Consider the following 16,290-nt stretch of genomic DNA (forward strand, 5'->3'; position numbering starts at 1 on the left):
TTTATATACTGCTCTTTATTCCCTTATGAGTGTCGTGAGGGGCTGAAGCCTATCCTAGCATCTTCGGGCGAGAGGCGGGGGACACCCTGGACAGGACGCCAGTCCGTCACAGGGTACACAGAGACATACAAACAATCAACACTCATACCGACGGACAATTTCCTATCGACTTCTGTATGTATTTGGACTGTTGGTTGAAACCGGAGTACCTGGAGTAAACACGGGAGAACATACAAAACGATTTATAATTAAGTATATATATATATATATATGAGGGATGAGTGTGTGTTTGTTTGTATGTCTCTGTGTGCCCTGCATTGGACTGGCGTCCTGTCCAGGGTGTCCCCTGCCTCTCGCCCGAAGATGCCGGGATAGGCTTCAGCCCCCCCACGACACCCGTAAGGCAATAGCAGAAAACGAATGAATGATTCACCACATGCTCCCCTGTACTACTAGTGTGTGCATTAAAAAACGAATCTTGTACTAACGTTTATTTTGTTGATATATTTTTCATTATTTTCTGCTTATTTTTGTTGTATTGTTATTTATTTTTTTTTTGATTGTTTTGTATACGTTTTTTGTATGTTTGTACTGAATGTCCTTATACTGTATATTGTCATCTTTTTCTTGTGAACTGCAACTCAAATTTCCACAATGTGGAAAGAATACATGTGTATCAATAATGTATATATACATACAGACTCAATAGAAAACACAACAATATAATATTGCTTTAATTTCTTTATAATTGCTAAAATGATATTACTACAAAACTAACGCATCCTAATGCATCCTGTTTGTCTTCTATACTAAAAGAACTCTTGAGATATAAAATGATATTACTACAAGACTAATGCATCCTGATAAGCCAGTGTATATTATATTATATTATATTAATCAAGCCAGTGTATATTATATTATATAGTATTAATTAATTTACTTTCGTTTTCTTTACTTTGTTATGGTTTAAATAAGTATTTGGGAACCAGAATCAGCACTTATTTTTCACATGGAAAAAATACATGTATATCAATAACGTATATATACATACAGACTCAACAGAAAATACAACAATATAATATTGCTATAATGTCACGTACTATTAAAAATGATTGAAATAAATAATGCAGTACACACACAACCACAAACCTTTTGGCACATAGATTATATAATATTAAGTAATTTACTTCATTTTTCTTTACTTTGTTATGGTTTAAATAAGTACTTGGGAACCAGAATCAGCACTTGTTTTTTACATGGAAAAAATACATGTGTATCAATAATGTATATACACATACAGACTCAATAGAAAGTACAACAATATAATATTGCTATAATGTCACGTACTATTAAAAATTATTTAAATAAATAATGCAGCAGGAAACTAACTAAGTAAATTCCACGCAGTGTAATTCTATTCTGGGTCACTAGTGGCCGCTGTTTTCCCCGAAGGCGCTGCAGCTGTCTACGAGGAGTGCGTTTGATTGTTGCAGGGCTCAATGGCGGACATAGCGGTGGAGTCTCGCAAGCTCCGAGGACAATAACATCTCTGCTCGTCGGGTTCCCTGGCGTGACTCGGTCCGCCGCTGCGTAAAAACCCCCGAGTCACACTTCCTAACTCTCATTTGAACCTTTTTTTTTTTTTTTCGTCCCCTGTTTTTTTTTCCGCATTCTTGACTTGGCACCGAAGAGCGAAGAAGTTAGTCCGTCCATGGTGGCTCGGTGGACGCAGCTCTAGCTAAAAAAAAAAACATGGGCGACTCTCACGAATTGATCATCGGGAAACGACTCCTCTTGCTCCTCGACGACGGAAGGACCGCCAACGGCACCGAGCCACAGCAGGCCGCCCTGGTCCGGGAGTGGCTCCGGGGAACCGTGAGAGCCGTTCGCGTGACTGGCCTCCCCGTCCCGGAGGGAGCGAAGACGACAACAAGCCATCCTGGAGGTCTGACGGTCAGTGTTGACATGCGAACCCAGCCCTCGCTGTTGGATACACAACAACCCGAAACAACACAAAGCGGACTCACAAACATAACCACCAACATCTTTTATTAACATTAACTATCAGTTTATGGGATTATTTCAAGTTTAAGCTAGCACACGTTAGCCCGCTAGCATTCGACTAACAAGCGGGCGAAGCAAAACTCGAGGTCGGGGATTTAATGGCCTCCGCTTTGTTCCCGTATTTCACGTTTTGAAGGTTAAAACGAACTCTATCCCTTTTTCTTTTCATAAACGACGATCAAAACGAGTGAAACGCTTCGTTACACGTCTAGGATGTACGTGAATAAACAGCAGGATGTTTCGATCATGTCAGTTTGTTAGTGAAGGGCCTCGACGTTAACTTGGATCGTTTACTTAAAATAAATATTATCCACCATTTCAGGGAAATGTCTCATACACTAATGTGACTTATTTAATAACTTTTCTTTAGTAAATCGCATGAAATATAGCGTTTTTATTTGGGTGGAACTGGTTGACCTATATTTGCCAACATATGTCAACAATTTTCTGTGACTCAAAATAAACTTTAGAAAAGCAACACAGCAATTTATTCTAATGTTTACGTAATAATGTTAGTCAGATGCTTTTGTTGGCGTCCATCCTAATGTTTGTGTTGTAGGTTTTGAAAAGAGGTTACTGGGTCAATGCATAGTGGAGTTTTCTCACAGGATAGTGACCTGTGACCCCTGTCCACTCCTGCGAATAAACCTCTTAGTCGGCGAGGAAAAGAAGAAACACACAAAGAATATATCCCATATATATTAGAGCTTTGTATCGATCAAACATTTTCTGTACTCAATTCAAACAAAAAGAAAATTTGATAGTCGTATTTTTAGTATTTGACCAATTTCCAATCCAAGCTGTTTTCAACAAAACAACAAAAAATCCAGTGTAAAGACACCTTGCTAACAAGTGACAAATCAATCCGCTGTTCTCTGCCTTGTCATGTAACGGTTTTTATTCAGAAAAATCCACATATTACCAAGTTTTGATCACGTTTGGGTACTGAAACATTGCACTGAAAGACGAAGCATGCTTTAATACTTGGTATTAAGTAAGTAAGTAATTTGTATTTATATGGCACTTTTCCAGACCAGGGTCACAAAGCGCTTAATCAATCAAAACAATACTTAATAAAATATATACTTAAAAGGTCAAGATAACATCGAGATTGCAAGAGCTCACGTTCGTAGCAGCCACACAAAGGCTCACTGGAAGCGGAAGTTAACAAGCATATCATTACCAAGCATTTCAATCAGTGGCACAAAATAACAGAAGTTCCATACCGAGCCCTAATATATATATAAATATATGAATACATGACTAGGATAGGAAAAAAAATCATGCAATAAATTGGATAAGAGCAACACAAATCCTTTAAAACTACAGTTTTTAATGGGATTTTAAAGGGAACAGTTTAAGTTGTGATGTACTTCGGCAGGTTTTTTCAAAAGTCAAGGGAATCTTGAACTATCTTTGCTTTGATATAGTTGAAAACTTTACAATATCCATTATTTAAGTGTTCTAACTTTATTGTCATGTGTAGTTATTTTTCAAACTCATTAGGGTGTTGCATATGGTGTCATTGTCAATAAAAAAAAATTCATGATAGGACGTGACTCATAACCATAAAAAAAAGCTGACTTTGATCACTGAAACGATCGAAAGGGTTTTTCCCCTTTGTTGTTCTCGTTTTAGCGTACACATGGCTGAGAAGTTTCTGCGTGATCCGTCGTTAAAAAAAAAAAAACTGAGCCAATAACACATTCTAACACTTTGTTCTCTACTTTTTTTTACAGATCTTTGTGGATTTCGAGAACGCTTCGAAGAGGGGCTCTTGGGTGCAGGTGTTTGATAACACTATCAAAGCTGCGTTGATAGAGGATTCTATTGTTTGGGTTTTACGAAATGACACTTCTGGGAACTCTGGGGCTCCAGCTGCAGCAGCTTTGGCTTGGCCAGCTCTGGTAAGTATCAGGTTACGCTTGAGTGTAAGATTTAAAGAGCTGTGTTGAAATATTAATTAACCTTCAAGGTTTAGTTTGGTTATTTTTTCAATTATTTTCATTTAAATTGTTTGTCTTCTATACTAAAAGAACTCTTGTGATATAAAATGATATTACTACAAGACTAATGCATCCTGATAAGCCAGTGTATATTATATTAATTCATTTACTTTCTTTTTCTTTACTTTGTTATGTTTTAAATAAGGACTTGGGAACCAGAATCAGCACTTATTGTTCACATGGTCCGTTACATTTTGTCTCTCCTCCTCAGCTCTTCCGCTCACTCGTTGACAAGGTTGGTTTGGGATCAATTGTTGCCGTTGAGCATTTTGGAAACAAAAAGTTGGATTTCCTGCCAGATAAGAAGTCTGTCCAAAGATTTGAGGTTAGTCTGTTTGCCATTTATTTGAATCGTAAACTTGTGACATATTGTTAAGGATTAATGGTAAATAACTAGACTTGGGAAACCAAATTCCTCATTGGTCTTTAGACAAATTATAGTTTAAACTAATTTCACTCTTGTTGTTGAGCTTGTTTAAGCAACTTGTTTTTAATGCACAAGGCAGTTCATTATTAATTAAATTATTTTGAGATCAGTACAACAAATCTGTCTGCCTCATAAATGATTCAAAACACTTTAAATGTATCCTTTCTTCATTATTTTATAGCAATATAATGTTTATAATAGAAACAAAAAAGGGAAAAATACAAAATTGTATCCGTGTAGTCATCATTCAAGTTGTGCATCTGGTTCTGATCATTCATATTCTTATAGTGTATGCCCTTAAATATACATTTTGAGAGTGTAATTTGTGTTCAAACATTGTGTTCTGATTGAAGGTGGATAAGGACCTGAGACATCCAACATTGGAGCAGAGTGGATTGCGTGCTTCTGTTTCCAGTTGGCACAGTGACTTTGAACTCCAGGAAATCTTCAGAAAAGGTCAGAATATTTTCTTTTGCTCAGGATATGTTTTTGTTATCTTAACAGATTCACAAGAAGTGAGTTAATGTGAATTTAAAAAAGGCAAATGTTTGCTGTATTTAATAAAGTGAATAAAGTCAGTTTATTCTCCGTCAAAGGGTTTTCAAAGTGACCCAAAGCCTCTAAATATAGATTCATAATCCTAGACTTAATCTATGTAATTAAAGCAAACCTTTTGACACATTTTAAAATGGTTTCTTTGTGTGTGTGTGCAGGTTCTTTTACTATTCAAGGACGAAGAGTGTGTGTGTACCAACCAGAGGCAGATGAGAGCTGGGCACCTGGTCTGATCTCACACCATGACCCAGTCTCACACATCATGGAGATAACAATGGACAAGGTTAATCATTTTTCTCATCTCAATTCCAGAGTTTTGCCTCCTCGAAAAGTCTTTAATCACATATTTTTGCAGAGTAAAGAAAATCAGTTGGTGGATCCGCGTGTGGTTCACGTCATGCTGGCGGAAAGTGAGGTGAGGATTTATCCTGGAAATTCTTGTGTCGTGTTTTAATTACCGTCTTTGAACATTTAAAAAATATAAAACCTTAAATTGGCTCATCACATTTGATAATGCTATTGGTAAACCATCTTTTCTCAATGGTCTTAAAGATCGTTTAAATGTTTTTAACAGTTTATTTCATCTTTTTCACCTTCAAGCCTGATATGAATGGACAACGCAGTGACACCGTCAAGTGTGACAGTGGACGCAGACGTAGGACTCCGTCTGAAGGAGAGGACGACGTGAACTTAAAACGTTTCAAGGGCGCAGGGAACCTGGGAACTGATGCCCAGGAGTGCAACGAGATGAACAGAAGTCCAACCGAAGGAAGCGAGAGGTGGAGTGGAGCCTTAGTCAGCAGTACAACTAAGAACGGAAGCTCCTCCGAGGGAAACTTTCCACAGGGCAGAGTTTCGCTCTCCAGCACCAGCTTGTCCCTCCAGGCGGACCAGTCAAACTCTCTCTTCCCTTCCAGTGTGAAAGAGAACGGTCGTGCTGTCCCGACCCAAGGAGCGGCGGATTCTACGACAGCATCCTCTCACGCCCTGAATCCTCCCCCGCTCAAGCCAGCGCCCTCTCCCTTCTCCACCACATCGTTCCCTTCGCTCGGACAGATGCCGAGCCTGGTTCCCGGAGCCCCGTCTCCGAAGGCCTCCATGTCGCCCCAGACGGCCGACAGGCAGGAGGTGGCGCAGTCTTCCCAGTCCAAACCAGCGGCGCTCGTTTCCCCTGGTCCCGTCACCATTTCCTGGTCTTCACATGACAGCAGTCCAAGTGTGGCTCTCTCTACGTCGGGCGGTTTTAATGCTAAGACGACCACCTGGGGAGGTCAAGCTGAGGTAGGTTTATCTTCAATACACTGGTCACTTTTTTGCAGGGTTAAAAAAAATGTATTGACCAACATTATTTTAACTTACAAATCCAACCTTGCTAATGATGAGCCGTCTCTCAACAACCTTCTCAGTAAAAGTGATCTTAACGGCTCAGCCAACCAATCACAGCCGCCGATCACTTTTGACAGCAACATAGACCTGTGCTGTGTCTCAAATCGCATACTTGCGTCCTTAAAGTTACTATTTTTAGTGCGTAAGTGCGTCTCAATTCTTAGTATGCGAAATTTAGTGCGCCATGCACACTAAATTGTCGTACTAAAATGCCCACAAAACCGATTATGGTTCGATGGACACATCTACCCTAAACAGCTGCCATCTTAGTGACGTTTTAAACGGAAGTTACGTAATATATATATGCATATACTTACAGGTTCCTTTTCAGCAGCAGTAGAAGTATGAGACGTCTTCAGTGCTGATACCAGCTTAAATATCTTGCGAATATTTCGATTCTCATATTTTTTCTTTATTTCTTTTTTAAAACTTGCAAAACGTGCTCCCAGCAGGTGTCATTTATAGCGTTCCAACTGCTGGTTGCAACCATTGTTAAATAGAAGTAGAAGAAGAAGCTGTCTGGTCATTTCCGGTCAGTGCGTAGCGGCATTGTTTGATTTGAGACATACTATCTGTGGAGAGTTTTCCTACTAGTTAGTACGTATACTATCCTGATGCATACTAACTTCTAGTATACTAAGAGAAGTATGCGATTGGATACACAGCACTGGATCCTAAATACAGCATTTCACCAACTTAAGTGGAGCAGAAAGAGTGAGGCATCATGGGAGTTGACTGTGTTGACGATAAGTGATGTGTTTGGGGTAATTAGTGCCTCACACTAAGTGTAGGTTTATCTAGTGTTAAAATAAATGACCTATATGTAACGGTGTGAACAAAGACAAGGCGCTCTGCCGTTCTTTACGACAGCTTACTAATATGAATATGTAGTTGCGTGCGCAAAAAAACAAAAATAGTAGAAGTTGAACCGTGATTTGTACTCTGTACAGCTTTAGTGTCCTAAGACAACCTGACCGTCTTTTCCTTTAGCAGGGTTTGTCTAACACATAATCTTTTCTCATCCGTCAGGCCTCAAAGTCATCTTTGGGTTTCGGTTTGGCGTCTTCTACGACTGCTGCCCCGGTATTTGGAAACATCGCATCCAAAACGAACGGCGCTCCGACCACCTCTCTATCCTCCCAAGAACCCCCCAAGCCATTTGGATTTGGTTTTGGTGAAGCCAAGAGCGAGACCCAAACGCAGAATGACAAGAACTTGTTTTTCCAGTGCATGACACAGAATTCTGGTTCCAGCCCGGGCCGAGCATTGTCTCAGAACCCAAACAGTGAGCCAGCTAACCTCTTCAAGCATTCCACCGAGGGACTGAAAACACCAGATCAGTACAAAAAACAAGAGAGTCATCCTACAGGAAATGGATTATTCATTAAACCCTCGTCAGTCTTCCAGAGTATTGGCGGGTCTGCAAGCGGCGTTGTTGGCATGGCGACCACCTCTGGAGGTCAAAGTTCTCTGCAGAGCAGCAGTAATGGAACAACCGCATCAGGCGGTGCAACTGTGTCAGATAGCCATCAGAATATTTTTCTGCAGGCCTCTAAAACGCCTTCTAACCCATTCCTGGGAAAAGGGGGGGAAACTTCCCACACACCCTTCAGTGGGTTCTCTGTGGCCGAGTCATCCAACCCTCCACAGTCTTCGGACAGCAATCCAAACCTGTTCACGATGGCCGAGCCACCCAAAGGGATTTGTTCATCGTCTTTCCCAGCGGTCTCGACAATCTCATCGGCCAGCTCTTCCTCGCCTTCAACATCCTCTTCGTCTTTAAGGCCTCACGGCGAGGGGTCTCAGCTGGGTGGCCAGGACGGCAAGGAGATGCCAACGTCCACTTCTGGATCCATGTTTGGAAACGTTGGCCCCGTCGAACAGAATGAAGTGCCTATGTCATTTGATCAGAGTCAAACGCAGAAGTTTACGCTGGAAGAAAGGCCGCAGTCGTCCAAACGTGACTCCGAGTCCAGCAGCAACAGTGACCTGTCTGACCTGAGTGAGAACGAGGAGGGTCTGGATAAAGGCCAGATCCCGGGTCAGCTTCAACAGGGGGCCAAGGACGTCCTCATGTTGCAGAAGGCGAAAGTGCAGGCCCCGAAAAGTCGACCTCGTAACAAGCCTTTCAAGGGTAAGAATCAAATTGAGCATCTGTGTCAAATTCAGTTAAAGTTGTAGAATCTGATCATTTTTCTTCCCCACAGTTGGACAGAGTGTTCTCAAGGATCAGAGTAAGGTGCGACGTCTGAAGCAGTCGGGGGAATCCTTCCTTCAGGATGGCTCCTGCATTAATGTGGCCCCGCACCTGCACAAGTGCAGAGAGTGTCGCCTCGAGCGTTACCGCAAATACCGCACGGCAGAAGAAGACAGTGATGATGAAGATGATCCAAATGTAGCTTGTCGTTTCTTCCACTTCAGAAGGTAAATTAACTTAATACTTATAATAATAAAAATAAACCCAACTGATCAGATCACTAACATCCATACTTTTTGATAATTTTAGGTTAGCTTTCACACGCAAAGGGATATTGCGAGTTGAAGGTTTCCTGAGCCCCCAGCAGAGTGACGCTATGGCTATGGGTTTATGGTTACCTGCACCGGCTGTACAAGAAGGTCTGGACCTCGACACTTCCAAGTACATCCTGGCAAACGTGGGAGACCAGTTTTGTCAACTGGTCATGTCTGAGAAGGAGGCCATGATGATGGTGGAACCCCACCGTAAGTCTACTTCTCGGGGCTCCACCAGAAATGGTTTGATCTCCATCGATGTGTTCTCTAAACACTTGGTGCTCTTGGTGTGTTCCACAGAAAAAGTTGCTTGGAAACGAGCCGTCAGAGGAGTCCGAGAGATGTGCGACGTTTGTGAAACCACTCTTTTCAACATTCACTGGGTTTGCCGCAAGTGTGGATTCGGAGTGTGTTTGGATTGTTACTGGCTTCGTCGCAGCAGGCCAAGAGAGGGTCAGTGGTCCACGTCTGATTATTTAAACTAGACGTCGATGCCGTCTAATCACATTTGTACCTTTTCAAGAAATTGAAGATATTCCAGAAGATGACGTTTTCTCTTGGTTGAAGTGTGCCAAAGGTCAACCTCATGAGCCGCAGAATCTTATGCCAACTCAGATTATTCCTGGAACAGGTAACATTGCTACTTGCATTATGTTCGTTCAAAGATGTTGTTATTAAAAATATATATTTTACACTTCTTACAGCCCTTTACAACATTGGTGATATGGTTCATTCAGCGAGAGGCAAGTGGGGGATTAAGGCCAACTGTCCTTGTACCAGTCGACACACCAAGCCTCTAATGAGAGCCGGTGCCCCAAATGGAATTTCCCAGGTACCAACTGACTTAAGATAAATAAGATGATGTTGGATAGGTTGACCACACGTCTTCTTCTACCTGGACATGTCCTCTTTTTCTGGACATTCCAACCTATCTGGGGGGGAGTTTATAAAATCCTTTAAATATCCGTGTTTTTAAGTTTGTATAGGCAAGTAGGCGCTTTTTTTTAAGATTCAGAATATAGTCACCCTTTGTTACTCATACATTTTTCAAATCAAAAATGCTCAGGAAGATCTTTGTTACTGATGTCTTATCATAGCTATCAATGATTATGAGTAACTTTTATTGTTCTTCCACAACAGTCCAACACAAACAGTGGTGGAAGTGGAACTCCTACTCCTTCAGTATCTTCATTACCCGCAAGTGTAGCAGCCGCCCCAAAGACTGAAGGAGAACCCCCCGCTGTAAAAACAGAAGGTGCAGCAGTACCGGTGTCGTCAGATAGCGGCGGTGGAGAAAGTGTGGGCAGCACCAGTAACTCCACCAGCGGGACATCTTCTCCCTGCAACGTCACGCAACCTCCTGCCAAGGAGTCGCGTTCATCCGGCGAGGGGAACAGCTCCGCCCTTCACTGGTTAGCAGACTTGGCTACACAGAAAGCAAAGGATGACACTAAGGGTATGTAGGATAAAGAATGTAAAGATGTGTCTTCAAGTGCATTGATGTGAAGTAACATTAACATTTGTATTTTTTTTTTTCTTTCTAGAAAGTGGTTCACTTCGCTCCATGATGAGCAAAGACTGTCGGCCGCCTTTCGGCCTGGACTCACTCAGTGCATTGTCAAAACCCTCAGCCTCCAGCCCTAAGCTATTTAACAGCCTTCTGCTGGGTTCAAGCATGACCCAGTCCAAACCTGAAGGGTCTAGTCTGCGAGATTTGCTCAACTCTGGACCTGGAAAGCTTTCACAGGGCACTGGAGAGAGTGGAGTCCCATTCCCGTCTGTCTTCATTTCATCAGGAGTAAGTATCACGAAGATCTGTGCGACTTTTAAAAATTCTTCTTCAAATACTAATAACGTTATCTTTACCTGACAGAGTGACAAGATGAAGAGCAGCCTTCCCAACTTCCTGGATCACATCATAGCCTCGGTTGTAGAGACCAAGAAGGCAGAGGGTCGTCGGACAGGACCCTCTGAGGGGAATGAGATCGGCATATTGGGAGGTCGCAAAGAAGGAGTTATGGGCCTCAGTGTTTTGGAACCACATACCTCACACACCTGGCTCTGTGACGGGCGACTTCTTTGCCTTCAGGATCCAAGGAACGGCAACAACTGGAAGATATTTAGAGAGTGCTGGAAGCAGGGACAAGTAAGAACCATTGTTCTAGCCGTTGGTGGTTTCAAAGTGTCCTCCAATGTTTAACCTTAACTTCTTGTTTGCAGCCTGTACTGGTTTCAGGAATACACAGGCGGCTAAAATCTAATTTATGGCGCCCGGAGGCCTTCAGTGAGGAGTTTGGGAATCAAGATGTGGATCTGGTCAACTGCAGAAACTGCACCATTATTTCTGACGTGAAGGTGCGCGACTTCTGGGACGGCTTCCAGGTCATCTCCAGTGAGTGTCTTTCCTCCCTTCTGAATTTTTTGGGTAACGTCAGTTTCACAGTCACTGAAAATGATTTCATTGATGAACACAGAGCGGCTGCGAGACCCCGAGGGCCAACCTATGGTGTTGAAGTTGAAGGACTGGCCACCAGGAGAAGACTTTAGAGACATGATGCCCACAAGGTTGGTTAACAGTTTAAACGCTCTTAGTTAGGTTAATACAAAATGTGTTTGGCCAATAACTGTTTTTTACAGGGAGTATCTACTGACTCCTTCAAGAAACATCTTAAGACGTTTGTATTTGTTCAGGCTTTTCCTTGATTTTCTGGAACTCCTGTTGTGTTCTCAGTTTTATCTTGACCTTTAAAGTATATACTTTATTGAGTATTGTTTTGATTGTTTAAGTGCTTTGTGACCCTGGTCTGGAAAAGCGCTATATAAATAAAAATGACTTACTTACTTTTACTGTCACTATAATTTGACACATTAGAAACATTATTCTACTTTCATTTTGAGCCGTGGGGTCATTACTTTAACAATTGTGTTGTAGTGTATTGGTTAATCACATTTTAACTTGTTGTATTTTTTTATTTATTTAAAGGTTCGATGATTTGATGGACAACCTCCCTCTTCCCGAGTACACAAAAAGAGACGGACGTCTAAATCTTGCAGCTCGTTTGCCCAACTTTTTTGTGCGTCCTGATCTTGGACCAAAGATGTACAACGCCTATGGTAGATATACTTTTCTCTTTTCATCTCTCCTTTTGGTTTATAGTTGTCATTGTTGTTTCTTTCCTGCGTTTCTCAGGCTTGACATCAACTGAGGACAGGAAAGTTGGCACCACAAACCTCCATCTGGATGTGTCTGATGCCGTCAATGTCATGGTTTATGTTGGGATACCTCAAGGAGAAGGGGACCAGGAGAAAGGTGAGCCTCCATCTCTTCTTTCTTTATCAGGGCATTTGTACAAAAATGCTCGCCTCACCAAGGTCACGATGCTTCACTATCAACATTCATAATTGCTGTTCTTTCCTTAAGTATTACCTATATCTGGGGTTTCAAACTCGAATCACAGATGAGGCCAAAGTTAAATCAGTCAAGCTCGTTGGCTGAAATATTTATTTATTTTCCAAACTGTCTGTGGCTGGAAATGTGAGCCTTATTAATAAATCCAAGTTTTTCTCACATTCAATTTATTTCTTCCTGTTTTGCTGGTATAGGAATTCTCAGCATATTGTTTTACATCCATGATCTCTTATTTATTTAATCTTAAACGTGGTGAATATGAATCTACTTTTATTTAAAGGCAACTATCTAGCAGGCCACATAATTTTGACTCTACGTCAGAGATCCGGCCTTATTTTTGACGCATATGTTTCTCAGCGTCATGATTGGTAAAATTAAAAATTGTTTTTGTGTGCGATTACTTTCACAACAACATTATCATTTTGGCTTGATGACCAAATTATTTGAATTTGATTTGGACCCTTCATTCAATTGGTCTTATTTGATGTCATTTTGCCTAAATTTCTCCTTTCAGAGAAAGAAATATCTGGACACAAAGGTTTGTTGACTTTTGATCGTATTATTCCAGTAGCATGACCTTCTTTTCCTGACTAACTTCCCTTAAACCTCTGCCATCCTGGTTCCATGTGAAGTCGGGCCTGTTTCAGGATTTCCATACTGACTCTTGTAGACAAATGTTATTTTACTTACTTTTGAACTTAGGTGAGGGTTCATAGAAATGTATAAATATTGAGATATGTAATTGAATGTTTAGCCTCATTACTATATGGAATAGGAATGTGTATTGGCAAGTATCTGGTTATATGATGTGTATCACGGTGCAGGGGCAACGATACGATATATTGTGATACTGTAGTTACAAGTATATATTTGTAGTATTGGCGAGTACTTAACTCTAGTGTTGCAGAATTCACAGACCACATGACTCTTGACGAAGTCGAAACTGCTTTCATTTGTTTTGAAACCAAAATATGTCCAAACATAAGCTTTAAAAGCTGCTGGAGTCGACTGTATCCTCTCGTCCTCAGTCATCTCAGGGATTTAATTAGTCTTTAGCTGCGTAGGACGTAATGACTGGAAGAGGCTGGAAGTTGATTTACATCACAAATATGAACAAATGCTTTGAATATTTGCAATATATATATATATATATATATATATATTTTTTTTATTTAAGACCCACTTTATTGAAATATAAAAAAAACTATTTTAATGATAATACATTGAAATGATGTACAGTATATGTTTTTAGAAAAACTATATATATTTTTTATGTTAAATACATTTAAATACAGACGGTATAGTGAAAAACAATATCACAATATATCATTGTTTCTATGTTTTCTCACACCCCTAAGTGAAAGTGACATTTCTGGATTTGTATGACCATCAACTGTTATGTAAAGCTGTCGTCTAGTTATTGATGTGTTAGTAAATGTGAGTGTCTTGTAACTTCTCTCCGCTGATTCTCAAATGGTTAACAACAACTTTTCATCTCTGTTCTTCCTCTTCTGATGCATGTTCACCTCACATTTGTGATAATGATGGAGGTAGTCGCTGTTAATGCCTCCGATTTACACTTCTAGACACTAATAGATTAAGTTTGATCCTTCACTCACGTAGTTGGTGACGCCACTTGAGAACTCCAGTCAGTACTTCATATTTGATGTGTAAAGTCGACTTCATTGCCTTTGGTGATGAGTGGTGATGTTAAATGTTATTTAACATTTGTTCTGAAGCCTGTGTGTGTAAATGTTCCTGCAGAGGTCATGATCACGATTGAGGAGGGTGACGTGGATGAGGTGACAAAGAGGAGGGTGTACGTGGGAAAGGAAAACCCTGGTGCTCTCTGGCATATTTACGCTGCCAAGGATGCTGAGAAGATCAGAGAGCTGCTCCGAAAGGTCAGAGCAGCCCAAGCATTGTCTTAGAATTAGTTTGGTGTTAAAAACGATGGTTACTCATTGCTCTGTTGGTTCTCAGGTCGGGGACGAGCAGGGTCAAGAGAACCCTCCGGACCACGATCCCATCCACGACCAGAGCTGGTACTTGGACCAGACGCTCCGCCGTAGGCTTTACGAAGAATACGGCGTGCAGGGTTGGGCCATCGTACAGTTCCTGGGAGACGCCGTCTTCATCCCAGCGGGTGCTCCTCACCAGGTCAGCTAAATCCTCATCGCTCAAGTTAAACGTCCGTCAAAGCTTCTTTGTTCACCTCCATGTCTGTGTCTCAGGTGCACAACCTGTACAGCTGTATCAAGGTCGCCGAGGACTTTGTGTCCCCCGAGCACGTGAGACACTGTTTCAGGCTGACCCAGGAGTTCAGACATCTTTCCACCACTCACACCAACCACGAAGACAAGCTGCAGGTGAGAAGATCAAATGCATTTGTGTTCAGGCCATTGGCAGCGGAATAATGTGAAGATGTAACTGCGAACTTACGTGAAGATGTAGCGGCGAAGTGACGCGAAGCCGTGATGTGAAGCCGTGACGTGAAGCTGTCACTGCGAGCTGATGCGAAGCCGTAGCGGCGTGCTGACGCGAGGACGTAGCGGCGTGCTGCCGCGAGGGCGTTAGCGGCGTGCTGCCGCGAGGGCGTTAGCGGCGTGCTGCCGCGAGGGCGTTAGCGGCGCGAGGGCGTTAGCGGTGTGCTGCCGCGAGGGCGTTAGCGGCGCGCTGGCGCGAAGATGTAGTGGCGAACATCATTTAAAGTATTTGATTAATCTTTATTTATTTTAGGGGCCATAATTTGGACTTCAATGTTATACAATCTGTCAAAATAAATGTGTTCAGATGTGAAATAAGAAAAGAAAACCTCTTGTGTCTTAAGCGTGATCTTAAAGTCTTGTACTTATTTATTTTCAGGTGAAGAACATCATCTATCACGCAGTGAAGGACGCCGTCGGCACACTGAAGGCCCATGAACCTAAACTAGCTCGTCCTTAGTTGCCGCCCCCTGGTGCTGTTTCAATCTGTCGACCACTCTACACAGCGCATCAGTTTCACGCACTCGCGGGCTCCTGATTATTAAAAAAAAAAAGAAAAAAAAAAAGGTTGAAGATAGTTTTCTTAGAACAGTGAAGTGTCACCTTCGGGGAGCAGCGGAACGTTAAACAGGAGTGATAAGCGCTTCGATAAGGGAAATTCCTTTATCACTGTTAACAAGTTCCCTTAAACTTGTCTAGTTGTTTTTGAATTTTTTTAACAACTGTATTTAAGGTCAGTGTGATTGTTTTGTTGTTTTCATTGTATATGTAAAACGTGTGGGAGGAATCGGCTGACGTGCCTTCAGAGCAAGTGTTCAGCTACCATATAAGCGACGTATCACGAGTTCTGGACTCGCTTTCCTTATTTTACTTCACTAGGAACGAGATTCAAATCGATTTTGTAGATTTTCTTTCATCACACATTTGATACGGCTTCTTCCACGGGCGGCGCTGGAAGCTGTGAAGCAACCAGAGACGGAAAGCAGACCAAAGTTTTTTTACGTTCAGTTTTCTCATGCATTTGGAAGGTTTTTTTTTGTACGCCGGAAGAAGAGAGCAAGAGGCGGGAGTTCTTTTAAGGTTTTCACAGTCACCGAAAAAAACAAGAAATGAATTGCAGCTGAACAGAACTACTGGCCATTAATGTCGCATCAATATATATATTGATCTAAGCAGTCTGTATGATTTTTCACAATAAAGTTTACAAAAACACAAGTGGTTGAACGTCTTACTTTGTCAACAACAAGGTGACAATGTGCACAAATAAAGATTAACGTAAATCAGGTTTTAACCTTAAAAGATAGAAACACAGGTTACAATTGGGTGACAGGCAGCCATTTTACTTTTGCTGGTGGATTATGGGGAGTGTAGTTCTAGAGACCTGCTTAAAGATTCAGTTTAACAATAATGTTTCTATTCAATAGAATGGTAAAAGTTAGTTTGGAA

General features: G+C 41.5%; 1 protein-coding gene across 2 annotated transcripts; it reads left to right on the forward strand.

Moving 5' to 3' along the window:
- Nucleotides 1-1,648: 1,648 nt before the first annotated feature.
- Nucleotides 1,649-16,059, forward strand: kdm3b (lysine (K)-specific demethylase 3B). 2 transcript variants are annotated; one of them, XM_087799012.1, is made up of 25 exons: nucleotides 1,649-1,953; nucleotides 3,804-3,971; nucleotides 4,282-4,395; nucleotides 4,851-4,953; nucleotides 5,211-5,335; nucleotides 5,408-5,467; nucleotides 5,653-6,333; nucleotides 7,468-8,572; nucleotides 8,646-8,862; nucleotides 8,945-9,159; nucleotides 9,250-9,402; nucleotides 9,473-9,580; nucleotides 9,654-9,781; nucleotides 10,090-10,405; nucleotides 10,494-10,747; nucleotides 10,823-11,095; nucleotides 11,170-11,341; nucleotides 11,424-11,514; nucleotides 11,933-12,063; nucleotides 12,140-12,259; nucleotides 12,873-12,896; nucleotides 14,123-14,262; nucleotides 14,342-14,518; nucleotides 14,593-14,727; nucleotides 15,224-16,059. In XM_087799012.1, the coding sequence occupies exons 1-25, from the start codon at nucleotides 1,753-1,755 to the stop codon at nucleotides 15,302-15,304; spliced, it is 5,292 nt and encodes a 1,763-aa protein (XP_087655138.1). In that variant the 5' UTR covers nucleotides 1,649-1,752; the 3' UTR covers nucleotides 15,305-16,059. The 2 variants fall into 2 exon arrangements, with proteins under 2 accessions (XP_087655138.1, XP_087655139.1); XM_087799013.1 differs by lacking the exon at nucleotides 12,873-12,896.
- The last annotated feature ends 231 nt before the right edge of the window (nucleotides 16,060-16,290 follow it).

Source organism: Callionymus lyra, chromosome 9 (genome assembly GCF_982586985.1).
Source record: "Callionymus lyra chromosome 9, fCalLyr1.hap1.1, whole genome shotgun sequence".
NCBI lineage: Eukaryota > Metazoa > Chordata > Actinopteri > Syngnathiformes > Callionymidae > Callionymus > Callionymus lyra.